Source organism: Mytilus edulis, chromosome 1, assembly GCF_963676685.1.
Source record: "Mytilus edulis chromosome 1, xbMytEdul2.2, whole genome shotgun sequence".
NCBI lineage: Eukaryota > Metazoa > Mollusca > Bivalvia > Mytilida > Mytilidae > Mytilus > Mytilus edulis.
Window position 1 is genome coordinate 96,671,112 of NC_092344.1, and position 27,575 is coordinate 96,698,686.

General features: G+C 31.0%; 1 protein-coding gene across 2 annotated transcripts in view; it reads left to right on the forward strand.

Moving 5' to 3' along the window:
- LOC139516055 (receptor-type tyrosine-protein phosphatase mu-like) overlaps window positions 1–27,575 on the forward strand; it is a 56,167-nt gene that overhangs the window by 18,202 nt on the left and 10,390 nt on the right. For both annotated transcript variants that reach the window (XM_071305872.1, XM_071305880.1), the window contains exons 6-24: window positions 3,955–4,089; window positions 6,780–6,914; window positions 8,600–8,737; window positions 8,959–9,099; window positions 9,466–9,606; window positions 10,113–10,250; window positions 11,050–11,190; window positions 14,838–14,946; window positions 16,470–16,546; window positions 18,174–18,487; window positions 19,115–19,202; window positions 20,972–21,042; window positions 21,268–21,304; window positions 22,678–22,775; window positions 24,022–24,153; window positions 25,301–25,440; window positions 25,582–25,717; window positions 26,641–26,760; window positions 27,344–27,443. In XM_071305872.1, the coding sequence (XP_071161973.1) occupies window positions 3,955–4,089; window positions 6,780–6,914; window positions 8,600–8,737; window positions 8,959–9,099; window positions 9,466–9,606; window positions 10,113–10,250; window positions 11,050–11,190; window positions 14,838–14,946; window positions 16,470–16,546; window positions 18,174–18,487; window positions 19,115–19,202; window positions 20,972–21,042; window positions 21,268–21,304; window positions 22,678–22,775; window positions 24,022–24,153; window positions 25,301–25,440; window positions 25,582–25,717; window positions 26,641–26,760; window positions 27,344–27,443 (2,391 nt within the window). The remainder of the gene's footprint in view (window positions 1–3,954; window positions 4,090–6,779; window positions 6,915–8,599; window positions 8,738–8,958; window positions 9,100–9,465; window positions 9,607–10,112; window positions 10,251–11,049; window positions 11,191–14,837; window positions 14,947–16,469; window positions 16,547–18,173; window positions 18,488–19,114; window positions 19,203–20,971; window positions 21,043–21,267; window positions 21,305–22,677; window positions 22,776–24,021; window positions 24,154–25,300; window positions 25,441–25,581; window positions 25,718–26,640; window positions 26,761–27,343; window positions 27,444–27,575) is intronic.

A 27,575-nucleotide genomic window follows, 5' to 3' on the forward strand; every position in this document is an offset into this window, starting at 1 on the left:
TTATATTCTATGCATGTTGAGGAGGAGTACACAATTACAATCAAAGCAATAGATTGATTATGCAATGTAAGAAAACCATGATGAAGAGCTGGAAATTTAGAATATCATGCACCAGATAGAAGATATATAAAAAAAGAAGATGTGGTATGATTGCCAATGAGACAACTGTCCACAACAGACCAAAACGACACAAACATTAACAACTATAGGTCACCGTACGGCCTTCAACAATGAGTAAAGCCCATACCGCATAGTCAGCTATATAAAGCCCATACCGCATAGTCAGCTATAAAAGGCCCCGATATGACAATGTAAAACAATTCAAACGAGAAAACTAACTGCCTTACTTATGTATAAGAAAAAGAGTATATTAGACAGGGACATATATAAAGCATTGCATCTTACAATATACGGGTCTTAAAATAAGTTGTTGCAAGGGTTCTTTCACATGCAGGTTGTGGCACTCTGTCTATACGAGAAGTATAATTTAACACCCCCACTCTGAACAGAGGTTTATGATAAATAAATAAGGCTTAAATTAAAATATTGTTTGTTTGCAGTTTACCGACCGACCCTTGAAAATCCTCCCGACTGTGAAAATTTTATTGCTTTTAAAAATCTGAAGAAATTTTTTTTAATACTATTGACGCGATCCGGAACTTTGGGTCCTTTCCGGAAATGATTTAAAGTCTGGGTCAATTACGCATTTTAAGTTCGGTTTTTCTTAGCTTCCCGTCAAGCGTTCATGTGACCATTTAATGATAAAGCACATGGAAATTGTTTACAGGTATCCATGAAGTCACGGAGGAGTACTTTACGCTGTCGTCTCGTGTCAATTTTAAGACAAATAACAAACAAAAAAGTTTATTAGTAAACTGTTTATACAGATTCAGGCACATGTAATGATGTGTGATGATATCATTGACGATGATGCAGCGGATATTCATAACTGACACGATAACCATTCTGTCTCAAACAAATCGGGTACAGAATCTGTGGAGCCTGACTTTGTGGAACCATTTTCAGTGGTTAAAAAAATCGACAGCAGCTTGAAGTATGGCATATTTTCTACAAATCGTTGTGAAGACGACAAAGATGAAACCACTCCTCCGTGACTTAAATCTTCATGGATATCTGTAAACACGCCTGTACGAGGAAGGGCTCATTTGAAATGTTAATGGATATAGATCATGCCAAATCAATAAGAAGCAACCCTAACTACACAAAGATGTAGAGAAAATGAATGGTTAGCTTGAAAAATAAATATACTCTCTCTATATTAAATCTATCTTCGATTGCAATGAGTATGCTCCTTTAGGATAAGGGGGGCTGCCCCACTCATTGCAATTATTCTCTTTCTTACAATATTAAATATACCCAAACTGTGTGGCCTGTGTGAATTCAATTAAAACATGTCCTTGGGAGCTATGCTGCCATTTTTTTATGCATTAAAAACATTTCAGTACAGACCATTTACTTTTAATGGGGTGCTATGGATTTCACCCCAAACTTTAGATTTCTTTGGTTTTCATTAAAGCCTGGCAAAAATATAACCTTATCACATATAATTAAGTATTGTTAGAAATATGAAAACAGTCGAATGTCTTAATACTTTTTTTTCAATTGAGGAAGATTCAATGGTTATTTTTTTTTTATTAAAAATACACTCTTTAATACATTGTCTTATAAATCTTTAATATCTACATTTTTCTGATGAAAATACTCTACTCATGAAAACATTCTAGTCCAGAAGCATACATGTCTGAATATATTTCTTTAAAACAGTTCTAGTCATAACGACATTCCTTGTTTATAAGTGTTCCAGTATTTAATAATTATACCATATTTTATGTCATAAATTGGATAATGACACTATGTTAAAGTTTCAGTTTTGGTTAAAAAGTTTTTTATCTGAAAATGCCTGTTCATTTGATGTTGGTCTTCAGCATGTCCAGTGTTTGTTGTTTTAAAATGTTTTTTTTTTTCTTCACAAGAAACTTGGTTTAGTGTAACTGCTTGTTTAAACTGTATTTTGGCTGATAAAATAAAATATTTTTCCTACCTACCGACCCTTCAGTCTGAAGGTACAGTCGGAAAACTGCAAACAAACATATTTTTAAGGTTGGCCTAAAAGTGATAAAATGCATTATGTAAAATCACCATCAAATGCTAACAAACTATGTGGGCAAATAGTTGTAGAAACAACTTTTTATTTTATGCGAATAAACCACGTTCTTTGGTTAAAGGGTCTGTGTAATATATATATATATACTAGTATATACTTTAAATAAATCTGCAGGGGTAAGGGGATATTTTCATGAAAGGATGAAATATTCAATAAATAATTAGATTATTAAGAAAGAATGAATTACGCTGACGAATAAACTGGTAATTATCGATCAGTCTGGAACAGAACTTTGGATCAGAGGGGTTATACATTGAGAATGAGGGGGGTATGCATGAATTGAAATCACTTGTTGAAAATACTTCACACAAATCTTGACTTTTAAATTAGTTTTTTAATGAATATAACTATAGAGTTACATTGGCATCAGTATTTTACTTGTGTTCACATCTCGTACAAACAAAGGAGAAGGTCCGGTAAGGACCAATTTTGGCCTCAAATTTCAATTTCATCTGACGAAAGATTTTGACCACTTTTTAAACACTTAAGTGTCTATTTCATTTGAATCAATTAGTTTATGTGAAAGATTTTAACTGATGTAGTCATTAAAAACGATCCGATTGAAGCTCAAATATGAAAAATCTACAAAATATGCCAAAAAATGTCACTTTTCAGATGGTTTTTGTCCAAAATGAAAGTGTTCATCCTCAACCTTTATATATGTTATGTATTATCATCAAATACAACTTACATTTCAATATTAAGGATGAACACGAATGCGGCCACTTTCGTTTTACACAAAAACCGTCTAAAATTTAACTAAAATGCTAGAATTGTGAAGATTTCAGTAGTTTAGCACGACTTAATGGTGCTAGTACCCATTATATGTGCATTGTATTGTCAAAAACAGCCCATATTTATGTAGCAGAATCATTCTACTGTCCAATAAATAAATAAAAGTTTACATTTTAACAATTTTGTAAAACTGCTATATTTTGGGGCCAAAAAGGGGTCTTACTGGACCTACTCCTTTGTGTACAGACGTCCAACTGCGATATAAAAAAACCCATCCCATTCATATATTGACCCGCGCAAAAGCCCTACCCATACATGTATTTTATAGGAAGATTCTAACCCATTTGATATTTCCTAACTATCGTACACTATGTGATATCTTAAAGATGTCAAAAATATAAAGATCAGCTAACAATTTTACAGACATCTTACTGTGCTAATTCATTAGGGTTAGGTACCTTTTGTTAGCAATTATTCGTATGTTTCTCTGTCTTATGTGTTCTCCCATTTATTTGTATTGTAGTCCTGTCATGTAATATTGTCATTTTAATGTTACATTTAACATGGCCATAATAGCGGGAAGTTTGGCACGCCACAAAACCAGGTTTAATCCACCATTTTTTCTTAAAATGTCCTGTATCAAGTCAGGAAAATGGCCATTATTATATTATAGTTCGGTCCTGTGTGTGTTACATTTTAAGGTTGTGTTCCTGTTGTGTCATAGTTCTCCTCTTGTTTTTGATGTGTTTCCCTCAGATTTCGAACAGCGGTATGCTAATGTTTCCTTTATTTACCCTATCAATATATCAATTCTTAAAAAACGTTTTCCCAAAACACAATTTGAAACATCTCTTCAAACTAATGAATTGGTGAAGAACTATAGTTCGTCGCTTCAGTGAAAGGTTTTTAGTATGCAGTGATAGACAAATTTTTGTTTAATGTAACCTTTCAATATAAAATATCTTTATAACCCGGGTAGTAGTTGAATTTCTATCTTAACGACTAACATTTTTTATGCAGTTTATCTATTTTAGCATGTGAGCGTGGTAGATATGGACCAAATTGTAACAATGCTTGCACACATTGTCAGCATTCAGAATGTAACAAGTCAAATGGCAGATGTAAACATGGATGTTCTGCTGGCTGGAACGGTACAAAGTGTGAACAACGTATGTTTCAAAGTTATAATTATGTCCTTTTATTTATCAGCCATTGTATCAGCCTGAAACTCTCATCAGAACTAAAGAAACTATACTTGATAAAAAAATATATAATACAGAACAAAATATTAATTAGTTGATGTTGCTTGTTTCCAACGTTGTAAAACATGCTGATTATATAGACAGAAGAAGAAGTATACTTAACAAAACAAATATTTTTATTTGCCCGTGTATAATATGACGTAATGTTTTTCAAATTGGTGTTTTTCTAAAATTGTTTAACATTTCACAGCAGTTTTATACTTTTACTTTTATAATGCATTCCTAATTTTTATTAACTCTGAATTTACACTGTATCACATATCAAATTTATTCGCTCATTGTGTGTTTATTTGTGTCATTGCGTTTTTTGATTAAGTTAATTGATACTTTATAGTGTGTGATGTTAAACTACTGTCAAAGAAAAGGGAGAAAGTTGGGTACCATTAAAACATTTAATCCCGCTGCAATTGTTTGCACCTGTCCTAAGTCAGGAATCTGATGTTCAGTGGTTGTCGTCTCTGTTTATGTGGTTCATAAGTGTTTCTCGTTTCTCGTTTGTCTATAGATAAGACTTAGTTTTCCCGTTAGAATGGTTTTACACTAGTAATATTTGGGCCCCTTTGTAGCTTGATGTTCGGTGTGAGCCTAGACTCCGTGTTGAAAACCGTACTTGACCTAAAATGGTTTACTTTTATTAATTGTGACTTGGATGGAGAGTTGTCTCATTGACACTCATGCCACATCTTCCTATATCTAGAGATTATATGTTCTATACATTTTTGTCGGTGTTAATCCATTCTATTGTATGATAAGAAGTAGTACTAGTAAGTTCCCGTTGTCTGTCAATAGAACAAGTGAAAAGCAACGGACTTATATCTGGCTTGGTATAGGCATAAACCTCCCACTTGTTGACAATTGCATGTAGTGCTGTTATGTTGACTATATTTGTGAGCAACACAAATAGAGGATTCTTCTTTCTATGTTGTCACCTGGATTAAGTAAAACTGCTCCAAATCCTAAAAGAGTCTCATAGATTGTTCTACATGAACCCTTCTCTGACGATGTAGATCTATATTTCTTTGTATTTGCTTAGTAGAATCTGATAGGGTCATAAATATCAAAGGTAACAGGCTTATATTTTAAAACGCCTGACGCGCATTTCGTCTACATAAGACTCATCATTGACGCTCAGATGAAAAAGTTAGAAAGCCAAAACAAGTAAAAAGTGGAAGAGCTTTGAGGACCCGAAATTCCCCAAAATACGGATAAAGTAATCAATGCCGTGAATAAGAAAATCCCTGGTATTTCGAATAATTCATATTTTTGCAAAACAGTAAATTTATAAAAAATCTATTACTAAATTAACAGCTATGCTGTCATACACTTTCATGAAAAATTTAAATTCAAATCACTCTACTCCGTAATCAAATGATCTGTAAATAATGAAAATATGGTGATGTGTCTTTTTTTACCTTAATATGACAAGCATCCATCGAAGACTAATAAGTATGTTTAAATCTTGTTGTTGTATTTAACAGACCTGACTCGTTCTTTTTTCTCAAATAATAACATCAATGAGTTTGTACTTACAATAAGCAACGAGACAGGTGCACATGTGGAACACATCTGCTTATCTTTTCGGAAAACCTGATCTACTGGTATTTTGGTGGGATTCGTGCTTTTCAGTCTTTAAATTGTTTATGTATTGTTTTGTGGACTTGTATGTTTAAATTGTTTTACATTGTATGCCAGCTTTACTAAAATTTCGTATCAAGAGAAGTTAAAGACATCAAAGGGAATTTTAAACTCATCTAACAGTGTCATAAAAAAAACTAAAACGACAAAAAGACAGACTCCAAAACACATAATAGAAAACTGAAAACAAAGCAACACAAACTTCAAAAACACCCGAGTTGATTTCATGCACTCTAGGAGGAAGCAGATCATGTCAAAAATTTCGAACTCGTTATGTTGACCATTTTAGTACATTATCAGTTATAATTATAATTAGGTGGGTCACAGTTGTCAAGAAAAAAAGGATGTTATTGTGGTTACGACAAAAGGGATATGTGTCGTCATCTTTGATAAAAATGCCAAATAATAGTCAACCAACGCGTGATTGTGTCCGAAAAAATCATTGGAGGGATATCAACCTCACCACTTTGAACTATCTGTGTATAATAGGTTTCTAGTAAGATCAATGCAATCATGAGAGCACACAGGCTCTGGATTATCGTTACATCGGGAAGATATATACTTCATATGCAGGTTCTGCTAGAATTTTACTGAATATAAATGAAAAGATCATATTTAGGACGCTAAGATAATTTTTTTTGTCGTAAAGTGAAGTTTTTAACTAAACCGCAATGTCAACTTCCAAATGTAAGAGACGAAATGAGACAGACTTATCTGTTTCTCTTGTATTGATACAGTAATGAATATTTAATTTACATAACACAAAATTTAGATTATGATTAAATTTAGCTCTATAAAACCGAGCTTCGAGTTAGCATTATACATTTACATATGTAAGAAAGACAAACTAAATGAGATGAATAAAATTTTCAAACTGTACATTTCACAATATCCCTTGTAGTAATTGTAACTTTATGTATGTATTCACATAAATATTGTGTGATGCAATTTATGTCTTTAAGCATGTGGAAATAGCACTTATGGACCAAACTGTTTAGACGTCTGTGACACCTGTAAATACTCATCATGTAACCAGTTAGATGGTAATTGTACACATGGATGCAATGCTGGATGGGAAGGTCCAAAGTGTAAAAAACGTATGTTTATTTACTTACCATTTATTTCGTTTTTCTGGTTTACATATCAATAAGGTTATCCAAATAAACATTCGAGGCAAAAGAATGGACGAAACGAGAAGAATCTAAAATGCAATATCATTTATATGATATTTTATTTAAATGCAATTGGTGATTAAGTTATGACATAATGTTATACTGCATCTCAGGTTTTTATTTCGAGGCAACACTCCTTACCAAGGTTCAAAATTAACCATACCCTGTTGAAATTGAAAATTCATACGGTTCTCACTTAAGAATAAATTGTCGGTCAAGACAAAATAAGCAAACTCCACTTTCAATATAAAAGAAAATGTTTAAAAAAAAATATAGTTTATTAAAGCAATAACCTTTGTTCAAAACAAACGACATATGTATTATGGACGTGAATCTGTATTATTAAAAATTTCAATTGATGACTAAATTCAGCAAAAACCCATCTAAACAACATCCGACACAAAAATCTAATATTTTTTTTTGAAATTTGTATAATATATATTGGCTCTAAAAAACGACGACTATCTTTTATAAAGATTCATCCTGTTAAACTGATTTTGAATATTTATCATCGCTACAATGACAATATTTTAATACCGTGTGACGGGTGATCCGATAATGGAGGAATGAATTTGGAGAATACTTATATATATAGTCTATTGGAATAAATAACATATTCTATCCCCGAAACTTGTTAAGTTATTAGTAATACTAGTTATTTGGAATATGAAATTGCCTGGAATGGTGAAATTTTTAATGCACACTATTGTCTTATATTAGTTATATATAAAGTTCAATTCTTTGATTCGTCGTTTTATGTCGTTCCGGGTAAAAAATAGGAACTCGTTATAGTAGTTATAAAACGACCAATGGAGGAGTTATTGTGTTGTCTTTTAGATTTTTTTGGAACAGATTTTACAGCCTTCAGCAAATAAAAAGTGTATTAATTCTTCATAAAATACAGGCGTTATGAAAATTAGTTTAATTACCAAATTTGCAATATGCAATTAAAAAGTAAACAAATGTAAAAATTAACATAAATACGAAAAATAAAACCAGACTTGGTTAGACGAACAATTTACTAATTTTTTGAGAAAACATATTAGAAAACTTAAACTCAACAGATGATTTTATTTTTAATTCTTCAAAAGTTGAGTTTTTTTTATTTTAGCATATTCATATATTTTTTGTATTTTCAAAGGTTTTTACCAATCAGATAAGAAACTGTTAATATCATACCAGCACACTGAACGAATTTGACTTCGACCAGTATTTTTCTATATTGTGTCTGATTTTTTTCCAAAAACGTCTTAACTGTTACAAATCTTATTGTAACGCTAGAACCGTCCGTCTTGCAATTGTTCATCATAATATTACTGGACGGGTTAACAATTTATCGATCGGAAAAGCGTCTGAAAGTATAAATACTTTTCACGTTTTTTTCCTGCGGTAAAAAAGTCGACTAAGATCAGACCAAAATGGCCGTTTTGAGACTGAAATCCTGCTACTAGTGATATTAATCACGCGTAATATCTGCGTCTCATGGACGCATTCCTTAAATCTTAAATTCAAGACAATCACATCCAAAAAATCCAGTCTAAGACTTGAAGAAAAATAAATAAACTGGGCATCTATGGGAAAGAGTACATTAACTGAATCATCATTTGTAGGCTGTAATGCTAGTTCCTACGGTGAGAATTGCCGGCTTCAATGTCACTGTTTGGATGGCGTTACGTGTGATAATGTGAATGGTCAATGTCCTGATGGATTGTGTGATCCGGGATGGAAGTCAAACACTTGTAGTCAAAGTAAGTGCACTAAACTTATCAGATAATACTATTTCAATTAATCATATGTAGTATGATTAAAGTATAATTTTATGACTATCTATTGAAGTACGCAATATGTAGTGTAATTTATTTTAATACCATCATAATATAACCGTTACACGTTATTTTTGTTATACATATTTGAGACCTTTTTCCTACTGATCTCAGTTTGAACATTTGTGATCCTTATTATTATTAAGGGTGTAATAAAGGAACATTTGGGAAGAACTGTCTTCAAACATGTGCATATTGCAAATACGGTAATTGTGACCATTTCAATGGAACCTGTGATCCATTTGGAGTATGTAAATCAGGATGGCGCGGATCAGGATGCAATCATGGTAAGTTTACTACATTTTTCGAAAACAATATATTTCATGTACAGATTCAAATAAACTTATCATAGATACCAGGACTCAAATTATAAAATCGCGCCAGACACGCGTTTCGTATGATAGATCGATAACATGTAACCACAAGAGTGCATAGATTCAATTTATTTGTAAATGAACGATATCAATAACTTTTAAAGATTTGCCGTCTATAGTCTTCCCGAAAAAAGCGAGATATTTACTGTGGCTCAGAAACTTTGAGAAGAGATTGATAGTGATATATTTAAAACTAAATTTATATTGGTTTTTTTTGGAATTAAAAAAAGAACAATTGAATCTGCTTTCTGAGTTCTACTGTGTTCTTTAATTTTGTAGCATGTGACACAGGATCTTACGGAATTAACTGTTCTAAGACCTGTAGCAATTGCATAAACAAGTATTGTGATCATTTTGAAGGAATATGTCAGGTTGTAGGTTCTTGTAAAGCAGGATATTTTGGGCCAAAATGTAACAAAGGTATGTAAATGTTTATTTTTACTTATAATCATTTTCATTCTAACAGTAAGAAAGAAAACAAACACATTCTATTTACTAAGGGAATAGTAGGAGATGCGTCTTAATGCATCCTAATAACAGAAATATAGTTCATATCCCTATATAACAAGTCACGAAAACGAAAGTAAATTCTATAGCTTACTGTATAACTTTAAAACATACATAAAATCTCTGTCTTATAATGTCCATATTCAACTTTCAATAATGGGAATCTTAACAAAATGCATAAACTAGACAACAGATAGTGGTAAAAGGACAAATCAAATTTGACATTTTTGAAGACCACAAAAAATCGACGAAAGACAAATGTACGTTCAAGCAATGACAAAGAGAAGTTGTTTTACTTGTCATCATCTAAGTGTTATGATATCTGGAACCAGTGTATTTATTTTCTTGAAAGTTTGAATAAAGTTATGTATCAACTCAAACAATCCTTGATAATTTATTATAAAGTTATCCCCTTACAGCTTGTGAATCATCTTCATTTGGAGACAACTGCCAGCAAACATGTCACTGCGTGAATGGAACTTTATGTAATAATGTTAATGGTTTGTGTGAATTAGATTCGTGTGATCGTGGTTGGATGGGTCCTTCATGTGTTCAACGTAAGATTTATATTGTAATTGTGTTTTCATTGTGGACAAAAGTTCTAATCTTAGGCTAAACTGCCCCTTTAAAGCTTGGTGCTCCATTGAAAAATTCGAATTGAAAGCTTAAAAGAAATGGTCCTACCTACGCTGTTCTAAAAATGATACTATGTAGATGCCTTATGTTATATTATGAAGTTTCGGAGTGATATGTTTTGTACGTGCGTATCATGCAAGGTCCTCAATCCACCATTTTCTACATTTGAAAATGCCTTTACCGAGTCAGGAACATGACATTTGTTGTCCATTCATTTCATGTATTTTATCATTTGATTTTGCCATTTGATTAGGGACTTTCCGTTTAAAAATTTCATCGGAGTTCAGTAAAAGCAACAACCAGTACTGTTATTAGTTTCATTTAAGTGGTTTTTTCTTCATGTTTCTTTCCTTTTGTCAGCCCTCAATAAGAGGCAACTGCCTACATGTCTCTATGAAATTTACAGCCCTGATTAAACAATTAACACTAACATACTGATATAGGAGAACACTTACGATATTTGTTATGAATGTGTAGCTGAGAAATTGATCCGCTGATTTTATGTTACAAGTACAATGTATATTCTGATGTCAATTCAAAAGTATAATATATCTTTACATGTGTGTTTGTCTACTAGAACAGAAACTTTATTTACTTTGAAATAGTAAAAATCCGACTTTTCGATTTCTGTCTGTATAATATTCATAAACGATAAATGCGGTATGTAACATTTAATATGTTTTGGTAGATTATTAGTATTTTTTTCTTTGAAAATCATAGCATGTGCTAAAGGACAATTCGGGTATAACTGCTTAGAAACATGTAATGGATGTTTGGATGAAGATTGTGAACCATTTTCTGGTAACTGTACTAAAGGTGGATGTCGTAATGTTTATACAGGATATAGATGTCATCTAAGAGGTAAGAGTGTTTTCAGAGAATTTCTTCGGTTGCAAAGGTTGAATTCTCGTAATAAACTTCATTAATGTTTAATTATAGTCAATTGTGTAAAGATGTTAATATCAGTTAAAAATACACCTACTTCATGTAATTGCAGTAATTCCGAATATATTTATGGACCCATTTCCCATGTTATAACAGGAGATCTTAACATCGTTCAAGACAGAGAGTTAAAATCATTCCTCAGTAAAGGACCTAAATATCGTCCCCCGTCTATTATTAATTGGAATGAGTGTCGTAATATCATCCACGACTCACTCCATACTTACTGATAAAACGGGAAAAAGCTGACAAAGAATCTTTGGACTCTTTTTTTAAATTCAGTAATAAAGATAGTTGATATACGTATTCAACATTTTAAAGAACATTTTACTATTAACAATAACCGCAATAAACCTATTTCTCGTATCAAACATAAACTAAAAGAACTAGCCAAGGAATTTGTTTTTGTCCCGGCCGATAAAGCTGCTAATAATATTATTATTGTTTGACGTAAATTTTACATTGAGGTTCTGAAAAAGGAAATCACCAATTCACCAACATTCCAACTGACTTCATTTTCAGAAAACGAAATCTGTAACAAACATAAACTTTTAGCCACCGCTTTACAAGCAGAGCCAAATACAATGAAAGTCCCAACTATGTATTGGCTTCCGAAGCTACACAAAACCCCTTACAAATATAGATTTATTTCGTCTTCAAGCCATTGTTCAACTACTAAATTGTCTATTCTTTTTACCAGCACACTTGGTACAATTAAAAACCTGATAATAAATTGTTCAAATAAGGCCTTCGAAAATAGTGGAATAAATTACTTTTGGAGTGTCAAGAACTCGTTGGAAGTACTTGATAAATTGCATGCTTATATTGGTGATTTTGAATTTGTTCAAAGTTTTGATTTTTCTACCCTGTATACCACATTGCCTCACTTTCTCATTAAGAAAAAATTCACACACCTAATTAAATGGGCATTCAAAAAATCATAATGTGAATATATATGTTCAAACTCTTTTAGGTCATTTTTTAGTAGCAATAAACAAAAAAACTATGTTAATTGGACATGCTTTGATACTATATATGCCCTTGAATTTTTACTAGATAACATTTTTGTTCGCTTTGGGGATTCCGTATATCGTCAGATTATCGGAATTCCAATGGGGACTAACTGTGCACCACTTATTGCGGACCTGTTTTTGTATTGTTATGAGTTACAATTTATGACAAAAATAAGCAAAGACCCATCGAAACAACATCTGATAAACACATTTAATAATACTTTTAGATATTTGGATGATATTTTGGCTCTCAATAATGACGACTTCAGTATGTATATTAATGAAATTTATCCTGTTGAACTTACTTTAAATAAAGCTAATACTAACAATGACCACTGCCCTTTTCTCGATCTTGATATTTATATCACTAATGGAAAGTTGAATACTAAAATTTATGATAAAAGGGATGATTTTTCATTTCCTATCGTTAATTATCCGTTTTTAGATGGTGACGTTCCCTTGTCACCATCTTACGGTGTTTATATATCTCAACTTGTATGATTCGCTCGTGTATTTAACAATGTTTTAGATTTTAACGAGAGAAATTTATGTATTACTGAAAAATTATTACACCAGGGTTTTCGATATCACAAACTAGTCAAAACATTTACTAAATTTTATCATCGGTATAAAGACATCATTCGTAAATATAGCTCAACATGCAGACTTCTAATATGTTCAGGTATTTCACATCCAATTTTTTATGGAAATATTCTTTATAAAGCACAAAGGTGTCAGTATTCACCTCAGAAACTTACAAAACCTTTGAATAGACTTATTAAGAAGGGATATAATTACGATACTGTTGTCAAGTCATTAAAGATTGCATATTTTGGCGTTAATATTGAGTCACTGATAAGGTCTTTGCATCGGAACTAAACACATTTATTCTAAAAACAGTTGTTGGCATGACAAGGGTTATGTTCTTCTCATATATGTTATGATGGTATGATACTAAACCCCTAACGGGAAGGATTGTGCCTGATGTTCATATGATGAAATCATAATCTTTCAGTCAGTTTAATTAAAGTCTGGAGCTGGCATGTCAGTTAACTGCTAGTAGTCTGTTGTTATTTATGTATTATTGTCATTTTGTTTATTTCCTTTGGTTACATCTTCTGACATCAGACTCGGACTTCTCTTGAACTGAATTTTAATTTGCGTATTGTTATGCGTTTACTTTTCTACATTGGTTAGAGGTATAGGGGGAGGGTTGAGATCTCACAAACATGTTTAACCCCGCCGCATTTTTGCGCCTGTCCCAAGTCAGGAGCCTCTGGCCTTTGTTAGTCTTGTATTATTTTAATTTTAGTTTCTTGTGTACAATTTGGAAATTAGTATGGCGTTCATTATCACTGGACTAGTATATATTTGTTTAGGGGCCAGCTGAAGGACGCCTCCGGGTGCGGGAATTTCTCGCTACATTGAAGACCTGTTGGTGACCCTCTGCTGTTGTTTTTTATTTGGTCGGGTTGTTGTCTCTTTGACACATTCCCCATTTCCATTCTCAATTTTATTCATTAATATGTTTTGAAAGAGATATTCTTATCACTCCGCTAGAGTCATGTATGATCTTTAAATTCAAAAGTTTATCACGCTGTAAAAACTATATTTCACAATGAGGAAACAAATGTTAGATTTCTCTTTTACGTTGAATGTTAGTTCTTGAATTACAAATTCATAGCCTTTCGTAATGTATCAAAACGATCCTTTTTTTATGCCCCACCAGTAGAGGGGCATTATTTTTTCTTGTCTGTGCGTCCGTCCGTTCGTCCGTCTGTCCCGCTTCAGGTTAAAGTTTTTGGTCAAGGTAGTTTTTAATGAAATTGAAGTCCAATCAACTTGAAACTAAGTACACATGTTCCCTATGGTATGATTTTTCTAATTTGAATGGCAAATAAAAGTTCTGACCCCAAATTCAGAACTTGGAAAATGATAGTGCGTGTGAGGCACCCGTGATCTATGGACACTTTCTCGTTTTATAATGTAAAGAAATTTAAGAATTTTCTTTCAAATAATTATTGTATTATTCATATAAAATAATCAAAATTGTAAGAAGATGATTTCTGTATGAGCCTTTTCATGTGCTTTTAAATGGTTTTTAGTAAATGCTAATCAAAGAAATCTTAGCTATTGATACCAAAGGATTAGTCTTTTTATCATAAAATAATTCGAACATGGATTTTTTCCTTGTTTGAATGACTTGTTCTTAATTTGTATACTAAGTCATACATACAAGAACACTTTAATATTTTCCTAGAAAAAAAAATCATTTATCTTATCGATTTTAGTGTGCTACGACAATGCTTCTTTAGTTCTCCCAAACTTGATGTTTGTACTTTTTAATTGGAACAAAGTTTGTTATAAACAACCATTTCTCATCGGACTTCCATTTCCATAACGGTCTGAAAAGTTTATATAATTCCCTTTTAAATCTACTACATTTATTTAACCTGTTACTAAATAAGAATAAGCGTAATCTTCTTTTTTTGGTTTACTATCTTGGTAGTTTTATTTATAAGATATCTTTAATTTGTTATATGTACTTTGTAGATAATCTAACTTTAAAGAACGACAAGGAACAGCCAACAATAACTGGAGGGATTATTGGAGCAATCTTGGCTGTCATTGCAATAGTATTAGTTGGAATATTAATTTACAGGTAATATTAGTTATCTTGGTGTAATCAGGGGTGTACAGAATTTTACACCGTTGTTGAAAATTCATACACCCTGAGGCGCAGCCGAACGGGTGTATGAATTTTCAACAACGGTGTAAAATTCCGTACACCCCTGATTACACCAAGATAACGAATTTATTTCTTCTGAACAATTCCTTTACTCATTTTGAAACCAGGACGTAAAATTGTAAAAATGGTAATGAAAAACTTCCAGCGTAATATTATTTCAATGTCCATGTTGCTGCACATTGTCAAATACTTTTTACTTTATTTTTGGGAAAAATTCTGAAAATTTTTGTGTTCTTTTGAGTTTACAAAAGAAAAAAAAAAAAAAATTAAAATTTTTTTTTTTTTTTTTTCATTTTTTCTTACTATTTTTTTTCTAAATTTTAATTTTTTTTCTATATTTTTTGAAAATTTAATTTTTTATTTTTTTTGGCCAAAATTGAATTTTTTAAAAATTTTTTTGGTCTATGTTTAAACAAAAGTTACAAGTGCCGGGTGTAAATTGCAGGTTAATAACAATATACATACATTTGTGGGTAATATTAAATTTACTTTTTTGGCGACTGCACCATGTTCTACGCTGATACCGAAAGTTGCGTGGCACTAAATCATCATTAAAGATAAGTTTTTTTTATAGCTATAGATATCATTTAAAAATGAGTCAATTATGTAGGTCCTTAGATAGAGACAAAACTATTGCATGGAAATTTTTTTCGGCGTTTTGTTGATCATTGTCTTTTCTTATTGCCGTAGTTGTTGTTATTTCTTTTTTCTTTTCATTTCTGAAAATATTGATATTTTGAAATGGTAAAATTTATTGAGGATCTTAGCCAATCTTGTTTAATCTCTATACCAACAAAAATCATATAATTGAAGAATAATTTGAACGTCTGCGTAGTATCAGATCTTTTACGATCTTCAAAAAGCGGTACGTGATCTTTCACGATCCGAAAAATCAATTTTGTGTAAATATTTTTTTTTTTACCAAGTTTTAGATTATGTTTATGCAAATTAACTATGAAAACCATTTGATTCATTCAAATAGAATGCCCTTATTCGGAGAAAAGTAGTTTATGATATTCGAATTTGTGAAAAAATCATGTTTGTTTACATTTTTATGTCATTGAAATGTCGAGAAGCAATCTGCCTTTTGTTGTTTTGTAAAAACTATGTACTTTTAGAAACTGGGTTTTCTCACATACTGATTATAATATTGAACCATTTTGACAGACAGTTTTATTTTGTTGTAAATTTGTCTGTGTTACTAATTAAATTAGATTATTTGCTGACCTTTCATATGTTTTTTCTCGATTAAATGTCTTTCACGATCCGGTACCAGAACTTTCACGATCGTCTTGCAATATTTGACCACCGTTGGATATTCTTTCACGATTATTTCTCTCGTTAAACCGAATGACACCCGTGGATAAGCCAAGATTTCAATTTGAAACGTCCCTTGACATGATTGAATTTACATAAACTATTTGTTTCAACAATAGGAAACGTGCAATTGGTCCTGGTAAACCAAAAAGAAGCACACAGCTTTCAAATGATGTAAAAGAAAAGTGTAACACAGGTATTTTAGTATAATATATTGAAATATAAAAAAAATCCTAATTCGCAAAATCTGAAAAATAATATTTATAACAAGCATACTTTAAGTGGTAAAAAAAAGAAATGTCATAGCTATAAAAAGATGTGGTATGATTGTCAATGAGTTAACTTTCCATCCAAATCATAATTAGTTAAAGTTAACCATTATATGTCAAAGTACGGTCTTCAACACGAAGCCTTGGCTCACACAAAACAGCAAGCTATAAAAGGCCCTAAAAATTACTAGTGTAAAACCACTCAAACGGGAAAACTAAGTAGAATGAAATTCAAAACAGTGTAGCTGTGGCCATTGATTGACACATTAAAATCATCCATTGACTGGGACAATTTAGGTGAACGTTTGTATGTAACGACCAATGCTCACTATGTACTTTTTAAAGACACTTAAACTATGGGGTCACCAAAGGTTCTCAACACCTAAATAAAGTAATTCGAAAAATTAATCAGAAATAACACGATATTTTGATTTATATCAATTATATAAATCAAAACACAAAGGTTATTCCTGATTAATTTTTCGAATTATTTTATGATTAAAGGCGTTAAGAAACCTTTGGTGACCCCACAGTTTAAATGTCTATCGTAGGTACGTCGTGAACAGTTGTCGTTACAGACAAACGTTCACGTAAATTGTCCCAGTCAATGGATGATTTTAATGTGTCAATCAATGGCCACAGCTACACTGTTTTGAAATTCATTCTATACACAAAATAGAGACCTTTTTGTCTGTTAAATTTGAACGATTTAAATAATTCTTTAACAAATTTCATGAAAAGTTGAACGTCTTTACGGTTGTTTCATAATTTCTATATAATATATCGCATTTAGTTTAGATTGGAAAGAACTTTAATCCATTTACTTAATTTAGGGGGGAAAATACACTACGAGATGAAAAAAATACGATCATCTTTTATGTAGACGAAACGCGCGTCGGCGTATAAAAATTATAATCCTGGTACTTTTGATAACTATTTACACCACTGGGTCGATGCCACTGCTGGTGGATGTTTCGTCCCCGAGGGTATCACCAGCCCAGTAGTCAGCACTTCGGTGTTGACATGAATATCAATTATATGGTCATTTTTATAAATTTTCTGTTTACAAAACTTTGAATTTTTCGAAAAACTAAGGATTTTCTTACCCCAGGAGTAGATTACCTTAGCCGTATTTGGCACAACTTTTTGGAATTTTGGGTCCTCAATGCTCTTCAACTTTGTATTTATTTGGCTTTTTTAACTATTTTGATCTGAGCGTCACTGATGAGTCTTATGTAGACGAAACGCGCGTCGGCGTATAAAATTATAATCCTGGTACTTTTGATAACTATTTTCCAACTAAAAATAGTTGTTTGCTGGAGAGACTTTAATTTATATTCTGAATGCATTTCGAAGCATAGATACATTCATTTACCTTTTAAGATATAGGAATTTTCTTTTGTCTGCTACTAATATATTATTGTATTTCTATTGTTTAATTTGTAATGGTCTGTGAAGGAATTAATTTGCTTAAATCTTCAACATAGTTCAAATGATTACATATTGCGATCAAATAATGTGGGATTTACTGTGTATAGGTATTTTTTTTCACAGGATACTCCAATGAACCATTTGAAACTCCACAATATGCACATGTAGAAAAAGAAAATCAAATGTCATTTAAAGGACTGGGTGATTGTCGAGAAATTTCTGTTGAGATAGGGAATAGTTCAACGACAAACAATTTGTATGCCAATGGCACCAGACCTGATAATATTTATCAGAATACAGAGTTGAAAGACATTGCAAATTTATATTCGAGTAAAGAGGCAAACAACGCATTTTCAGAATACAAAATAGCAGTTAGCAACTTACTAAGCATTGCTAGGATTAAACGAAATAAAGATGCATTTAAAAAGGAATATTCTGTACGTCAATGAGTATATTGTAGTGTATGTGTGTGTGTATGTGATACATTTAAAAATTTATGAGAGCAATTATTATTTCTAGACAATTCAAAGCGTAGGCAATTTATATAAAGACAATCTCGTATGTAAACAAAATTTACAAGGGGATTCAAAACTCACAAGTCTACGCAAACTGAAAACGTCATGGCATAAAAACAAAAAGCACGACAATAAGACCAAATATTCAGAAAAAACACTATGTAGAAATGCCAAAAAAAACGAACCTAATCCAAAACTTGGTATGAACTCAAATTCTCCGGAAAGGTTAGCATTTCCTGTCCTACGTGTGACTACCGGTGTTATTTAGAGCCATATGCTGTGACAGCAGATTTGTTATCAATGAAAACATTAAGCATACTTGTTTAACAAAAGAGTTTTTATTTACAAAATATGCAATAAAATGAAAATGCAAGTATATTATTGGAAATACAAAAATCATCTCACAAAGATATTTGACATGTAGGAAATAACAAAATCTAATATTGCTGTTACTTTTCTTAGTTTTATTTAGCGTATTTGGATAAGGATGATTCATACTTAAAAATATTTTATTTTTTTACCAAAACTGATTTTTTTTTACTACTGCAGTTACTACCAAAGGGTTCAAACTTTCCACATTCAGAAGGCGAAAGAGAAGAAAATAGACAGAAGAATCGTTTTCTGACCACATTTCCCTGTAAGATTTCTTCTGAATATAAGCAGATGTAAAGAAGAATGTTAATCCTAATTTTATCAGAAAGACTCAGTACATTAAATATATTATTAACCCGGTACTAAATTAAAGTAAATTGTATGTGTAATAAACTCGATGGCGATCGTGCTGTATTAGCCATTTGTGGTAATATCAGTCATGGTTTGAAAAATCTTTACCAAACCCCTTTCCTGTATGACGTCAAGTTTTCGATATCACGGTTATAAAGGCTTTATTAAACCCCTTATATGTATTATAATAATACTTTATTCCGAAAGCAATACAGCTTATAGGATACATATACACAATTTCACACCAATATAAGAATTTTACAAGAGATATATAACTTATATAAATATAAAGGTGTGCATGAAAGAAAATACGATACATAATGCATAATACAAAATACGATATACGAGCGGAGAATGATATAATACTTAAATAAAGTGAGAACAAATATACTATTTACTGCAATTAAATTCTAAGTATTTCTGCTGATTTTAGAAACATACCTAAGTTATTCAATTCTTTAAAAAAAATTACGTGATGTCTCATGACAAATCCCATTCAAATGTGTTATCTTTGGGAAACTTGTGTATATGATATGACTTTTTCAATATCACACACCGTATCAACTCTCAACCAATCTAATCCCTCGGGCAGATTTCTTTGGATTGTATTGGTGTATCGGGTGGTAACAATTGCTTTATTGAAAAAGCCTTATGATATTTTCAATTTAAATAAACTAAGTCATTCAGCATGTCAAATTTAAGAAAAGTCGGAAAGGGTTTTACACAAACCAAATATTTTATAAAGCTTTATTTGAGATAAAAAAAAAATACATTAACCTCAAGATACAGTCTAAAGATGAACATTTCCTTAAAATATAAAACATGATACTCTAATATGGATTTTAAATTCAGTCGTTTTGAAGCGAAAAACGTCTTCATGCAGTATTTTGCTGTCATGAATTGTCTTGTTATTTGGGTATTTGTTTTGTAAAAGATCATTTCGATATAAGCGTAGATACAATATAAACCACCCCAAGGTACAAATTATTTGAAATCACGTTACACCATTACTTTGTATTAAAAGGCAGACAAACTGTTTATCATAGCAAAATTAATATAACTTCTGACTTATAATATAATGACAATGGGCTAGCAATGAGGTTCAATTTCAACATCTTTAAAGATAATTGGTCAAGAATTTATGATCAAGTAGTCAAATGACAACACCAGATAAATAAAGGATACGTTAATGTGACTGACAAACAATTGTGTCTTTTAATAAAAATGGATAACTTGTATACATTGTCAGTAAACAATCCTTAATGTTGAAATAATTACATTGTATCTAAATATTTTCCTTCCTCTTGAACAGAGTTGAAGAAAACACAGTTTCATCTGATTCATATTCAGACATATATCTCAAATTTGACTCAATCAGTAATCTCAGTACGAAATTCTATGACAAACAAGACCATTTCAACTTGAAAATCATGAATGTTCTTCACTTAAGCAGTAATATACCAACTTCAACCGAGTATGTACTATACATGTCTAATCTCATACAATATCCAAGAGCTTACAGCTACTACAAAGACTTTGTAAAACATCATCGATGTCTGAGCAAAACAAAGATATACCAGGGGAATGAGCATAACATATTTCATACAGCAAGCTACAAAGACCCATGTGATAAAATGAAACTACAACTACAACTATTTTTTTTTATACCTTTTACTTACGTAGACGACCATTCAAGAGTTAAGCTAGAAATGTATGATAACAGCACAGACTACATTAATGCCAATTATATAAAAGTAAGTTGTTTTTACTATAGTAAAAATATCAACAAATGCAAATAGTGTTTGAATGACACATGTAGAATAGTTATCGAATTATTAAAATGTAAGTAAATTTTTATTTCGTGGGGCTGTTTTTCCAAAGATGTAGTAATTATTGGACCCTTACATTTAAAAAGTTTTAAGAATATTTAATACAAATTATAATGCTAACATTGTTAAATATTATGTTCTTATTTATAGAATTACAGCAAAGACAATGCATACATTGCAACACAAGGTAAACCGTTAATAGATATATTAACCATATGAAAAAAACTTTAAAATGATGACACAAATGTTTTATCCGATTAATGAACTTATCTGGCACAATATGAATAAAAACGGTGATTGGTGTAGGTCATCATTGTCATTGTTATAATAGATACCTACAACATTAATATATGCTCTATCTTGTACATGTGGTTTATGCATGCTTTGTTTTTGTTTGTTTCGGTTAGACATACGGTCAATCATTTGTCAAGATTCATCTTGTAATGCATAAGGTCAAGTTCAGAAATGCACAACCAACTTTTTCGGAACACTAAGTAACAGTCTACCGGACCATTTGAAGACGAATTAGTTTTTGTCTATACATTCATTCTTTGAATGGATCAAAATGACACGGCCCCGCAAGCATTTGATTTTGAAGTGTTTGCTATTATATTGTCTCGGCAACTAGTTTTCAAATTTGTAATTATTATCCTGCTGTCTCCATCTACATGTACATTGTGATTCAAAAGGTAGAAAAGATGCTTGTCTGCTTTAAAATTGCAATAAACAAAGATTTATTTCTGTAGATATATAATTTAAAAATGTATACTGTATGTATTATGAACTATGTTGTAATTTATATTGTGAATACTATGCTCCTATTACGCAGTCTTCTGCGGCTGAGTTTTCTTTAATAAACTATGAAACAATGTATATATTGACTGAAATATTTAGTAAATAAGAATTGCTTTTCTATTGAGCGTTTTTTTTTCTTTTTTAACTATAAATCTTTACCAATGTTCAATGCTGTCAGGTGACTCTTGAATGCGCTAGCTACACGACCTGCTGGTTTTTTTTCGAACAGGTTTACTGAAATGTAGTCTCAATTGATCGTTAAACGTACATAGTTTCATTTATACATTGTCAGTTTATAAAAATATTCAGTTCAGGATTTTGACCACGATTTCACGGTTCCCTGGGTATGGCAATATGATGATGTGAGCATAAAATGGTGTCATATTAACACATTTTTCGTCTTTTCTTGTCGTGAATTGATTTGCTGTCTAATTGAGGCTTTGATATGATCCTTTTGGTTAATTTTGATAATAAACACAAAATATTGAAATAAAAAATGATAAGTTAGTTAATTATCTTTCATTCCGATCATTGCTCGAATCACTTTTGTATTATAGATTCATATATTTTAATAAGCTTTTAATTTTCTAACATATTGTCCTCGTCCATCACTGAAGAGACATTCCGTTGCAGAAAAATTTGTACAGTTTATGTTATTGCTAAAAAGTAAAAATCCAAAAGTTGCATGTGGATTCAGTTGCACTTTTTGTCTAAAATAAATTTGTTATATAACGTTTGTGTGTTTTTTGTTTTATACATCTGTAGGACCTAAGAAGATAACCTTAAATGATTTTTGGCAAATGATTTGGCAAGAAAACGTAGATACAATTGTAATGGTTACAAAACTAATGGAAGGTGAAAAGGTAAAAATAGATACAACATTGATGAAAATGAGAGCAAGCTCCTTTACAATAATATTCCGAAAAAGCAAATCTAATCAATTTTAGCGCGACAAATAAACAACGAGGAGCCAGTCAACTGCTGTATGTCGAGTAATTTGTCATAACAGTTAAGAAAGTTGCAATAAATAAATTATTTTAGAATAAAAAAAACAAACGAAAAGCAATTGCGGAGGACTAAATTTAAATAGATTGTACAATAGCATCTCTTCCACTGCTTTTCTTTATATTGTAATTGAACGATGGCTTACTAAAACAAATAAATGCTGGCTAAATTAAGACATGTTTTGATATTTATAGAAAATCTCTTGAAATGTTCCTGATGGAACACTTGCAGGAGTCACCACATATATACGTTCATACAATTCAAAAATAACTATCTCTCACTTTTTCGAATGACTTTTTACAATAGCAATATGTATAGACTTCCTTAGATTCATTTTTAATAAAAGCAATTTTTAATGAATTAGTAAAGTGGGATTATAAGTATGCTTTATTTTATCGCCTTGCACTTTATTGACCTAACTTGTTTTTCTACAACATTTGGTCAAAATGTCTTACCAATTGATCACTTTGATTTAATTAAACAAATTGCTATTGGGTTAGAAATTCTCATTGAGGTTATCAAGGCCTTTATCAAAATCAAGATTAAGACTCTCTCGTTTTCTTGTCTAAAATGTGTAAAAGAAACCATGAAAATAATGTAAACAACTATCATTTGTATTAGTGTTTGTCAAATGAATGTCATTTTTGCTAGATCAATAGATTTGGAGTTAGACCAGTAGATTTTTCAGTCCATTGGTCCGGATTACCAGTACACAAAAAAGTTTAAATTTGACCTCTGGTTAAAATTTTAAATGAACTACAATAGATTGAGATCAACATTTCAAGTCAAGTCACAGGAAGAGTATTTTAATATTTGAATAAGCAAATTACACATTTATATCAAGCATAGAATCAAAATGAGTATCACACAATGCATTAATTATTAAGATTTAAGCATTACTCAATGATTTCTAATAGAGAAAATCTTCATTCACAGTCGATTCATAAAAAAAATACAAGCAAAATCCCTTGATATTTATATCAAATATTAAACTACTATTAGTAGTGTTACATGATATGAAAAAGGAACAATACTGCTTTTCTTTTTAATTATTTAACCATGAGAAGAAATACATTGTTTCATTAGCTTGGTTTTTTTCCCCAGAAAAAGTGTGAACAATATTGGCCAGAATCAACTTATAAACAGCTTGTTATTGATAAATTCACTCTCAAAATGTTGGTTGAAAAGGAAAATACGGTATACACGTATCGCTGTATTCAACTATCATTTGGAAACGTAAGTGTTCTTTTTCTGTATTATGTTATTTAAATGATATTCCAAATTTTTCAGGTTTTATGGTCTCTCCTTTTCGAATTGACCTTAAAGTTTGGTATTTTTCTTGGTTATACAATTTCATATATATTATGTGATTCATGTTTAAAAAAAGAATTTCATAAGCTCAACACCGGAACAGACTTGCTATTGGCCTTATTTATACAAAAAAACAAAAAACAAATATATTAGGCAGTAACCAATGAGAACAACTAAACCAGATGCTCCCGATCTAGACCAGGCATGAATATACATATGTAGTAGTTGGCAGGGTAATCACTGTTTAAATACCTTACAGAAATAGTAAGCAACATTTTCCCATAGGTAAATTTCGGAGGTATATTTTGAAAATATTGTTTGTTTAACAAAAATATCAATAACATGTGTTGAATTTATTAACAAAATTGATATAAGACGGATCTATTCTGAGTTTTTCATAAACTGTGATTCATTACTGTACAAGGGCAAGTCTGATATTTAAACGACACAATTGGTTCCCAGAAGAATACCGTCGATTTTTCTTTATAGATGTTGTCAAGAAATATAAAGAAAGTAGACAGCTTTATGAATTGCACCAGTTAATTTGCAATATGATTTTTCAATCGACTATTTAATTAAAATTTTTATTTTTTATTTTGATGAGATGGTGTGTAGCATGTGTAGTTATAGTGTAGAAAAGGTACCACCAAAAACACGTGATTTATCTATAAATCCGAAATCTTTAGTTTAAGGCACTGAATAATAAGTTGTAGAACACTTACACTTTCTGTTTATTCCAAATAACATCAGTGTGAAGTAAACTTTTAAATAGCCGGCGTAATGTGTAACACATGTTTTATGTTATTTCTTCATAGACAGAAACAATATTAGTGATTTCAGGTTATTCCCGGTTTTAATTGAAAACACATGAATATTATAATGCATTCTAAAATCTATCCTATTTTTTTAACGAAATAATTGTTTACCCTTTAATTCTTTGTTTAGCTTAGATTATCTTAGCTTAGAATTTTTATACTACACGCGTAGAACTTATTCCAGGTTACTTTTAAAAAACATTGTTTTTAATCACCAGCAAACATTATAAGATTAAACGTATTCAAAATAATTGTAGACCAACAGAACGGTTCATCATTTCCACTTTACAAAGTGGCCAGATCATGATGTGCCGGACAAAACAGATTTGATAAATTTCTACCGGAAAGTGAAGTCAACGCCAACTAATTCATCAGGACCCATGGTAGTTCACTGCAGGTTTGTAAATTTCCTAAAAAATGTAATAAGTTCTTTTTTTGCAATTTTACATAAAAATAAAAAGTTTATTGTTGACTTTCATCATCATCTTTGTCAACCTATTTTTTTACATTTTGTTCCTTCTTTTTAATATTTCTTCAGTGCTGGAATTGGCAGAACTGGAACATTCTTAGCATTGGATGCATTATATGAACACGGCAAAACTACTGGGTTTGTTAATATCATGGAATACACACATATGATGAGACAAGACAGGATGAATATGATCCAAACTGTAGTAAGTATAAAACATAGTGTGGGAATAACAAAAGATCAAACGAATTACTTTTTATTGTATTTCATGTAAGGTATTTCCTTTTTATCGATTCTCATGATATCAGCATTGTTTATTCTAGTATTATCATCATTATTGTTATTATATTGTTTTAAATCTTAATTTCATTGGAATATCATGTTTTAACTTCATCAATACATCCATAGATCAGAAATTCGTTTAAGTAAAATTTCATGTAATATTACCTGGACAAATTATGAATCAAGTGTTTGTCTGTTTAATAATACACCTTGTTAATCAAGAGCGTCGTTGGCTTTACCGTTCCTGTAGTATTTGTCAAAACTGTTCATTAAAACTAATAATTGATTATACCATAGTGAAAATAAGTCGAGAAGACGCAGGTTAATTTCAAGTAGTTTATAAATACCTTTACTTTTTATTAACAACTCAAAAAGGCTGAATATATCATCAGTTCAAAACAATGGTAGCACCTGTATATGTTCTAAATAATATAAAAGGAGATGTTATATGATCCAGAAAAGAACTTCACAAATAGACCCTCTGAAATGGAAATAAGCAATTATATGTCACAGTTAGATTTCCATAATAAGCAAAATCCGCACAGCCCAGACAGCTACAAAAGGATCCGACATACTAAATTATTAGACAATAAAAACCAAAAACACATGGACTGATTTATGAACAAGTGCAAACCCAAATTGATATACAAAAACAAAGAACAAACACTGAAGTACAGTATCCTGACTTGAAACAGGCACATACAAAGCGGATTTTAAAATGCCCAACCTTCTCTCTGACCTACGATCATGTCATAAAACACAACATAAGATCAAAATATGAAAATAAGAAGAATGTTGAAATAGCAATGTAATTTTTGTTGTCTATAGTAAAACATTTATTTACAGGAACAATATGCGACTGTGTACGATGTTTTAGTAGAGGCTTTCACGGTCCCTCAATACGCTATTTCTAGACAAGATTTCTTAAATATGCTGGATTCAAGACTTATTGAAAGGGAGTATCAAGTAAGTATTCCAATTCTATGTATTTGTCGTATGCATTCTCAGAATAACTAGGCTGAACAGAAAGAATATAATACAAGTCGAAAGAAAGCACACACAATATTACCATCAACATACATATATTGGAGACATATTTTGAGCTGTGAATCTTCTTGTTGGAGTTTAAATAAAATAAGTTGTTGTTGAAATAATTTTTTGCAGATCAGAATAATTTCAAGAAATAGTTACATTTGAGGTGTTTGAGCTTTTGATTTCGCCATTTGATTAGGGACATTCCATTTGAAATTTCCTCGGTGTTCAGTATTTTTGTATTTTTTTTTATACTTAAGACCAAAAGGAAAACGTACAACTTACAATTTTAGAATTAATTGAATGTAAAATAAAGATGACTGACATCTAGAAAAAAAGTATTAATATTTCAATGATATATCATTTTTTCAGTTTCTCTCTCTGTCAAAAACATTTTGTAATACAATTACTCAGATAGACTCTTGACAATATATGTCTTTTCATTTCCTCGCCGCGATATAGCCTTTTTGTGCTAATGCAGCGTAAAGCAACCAACAATCAATCAATCTCATTTCAGAAATTACAGGACCTCAAACTTGTAACTGAGGCTATTAAATTCCAAGCAGGCAAACGAAAGGAAAATGTTCCAAAAAACGCAGTTCAAAATATTTTACCACGTGAGTAAGAGCGTTTTTTTTTAATAATGAAGGTGTTTTACTTCCTTCATCTCCGATTTTATGATTTTTGCACAGTAAGACTATATGAAATATTTAAAAAAAATCTTAAGTTGGTGTTTAAAGTTTAAAATA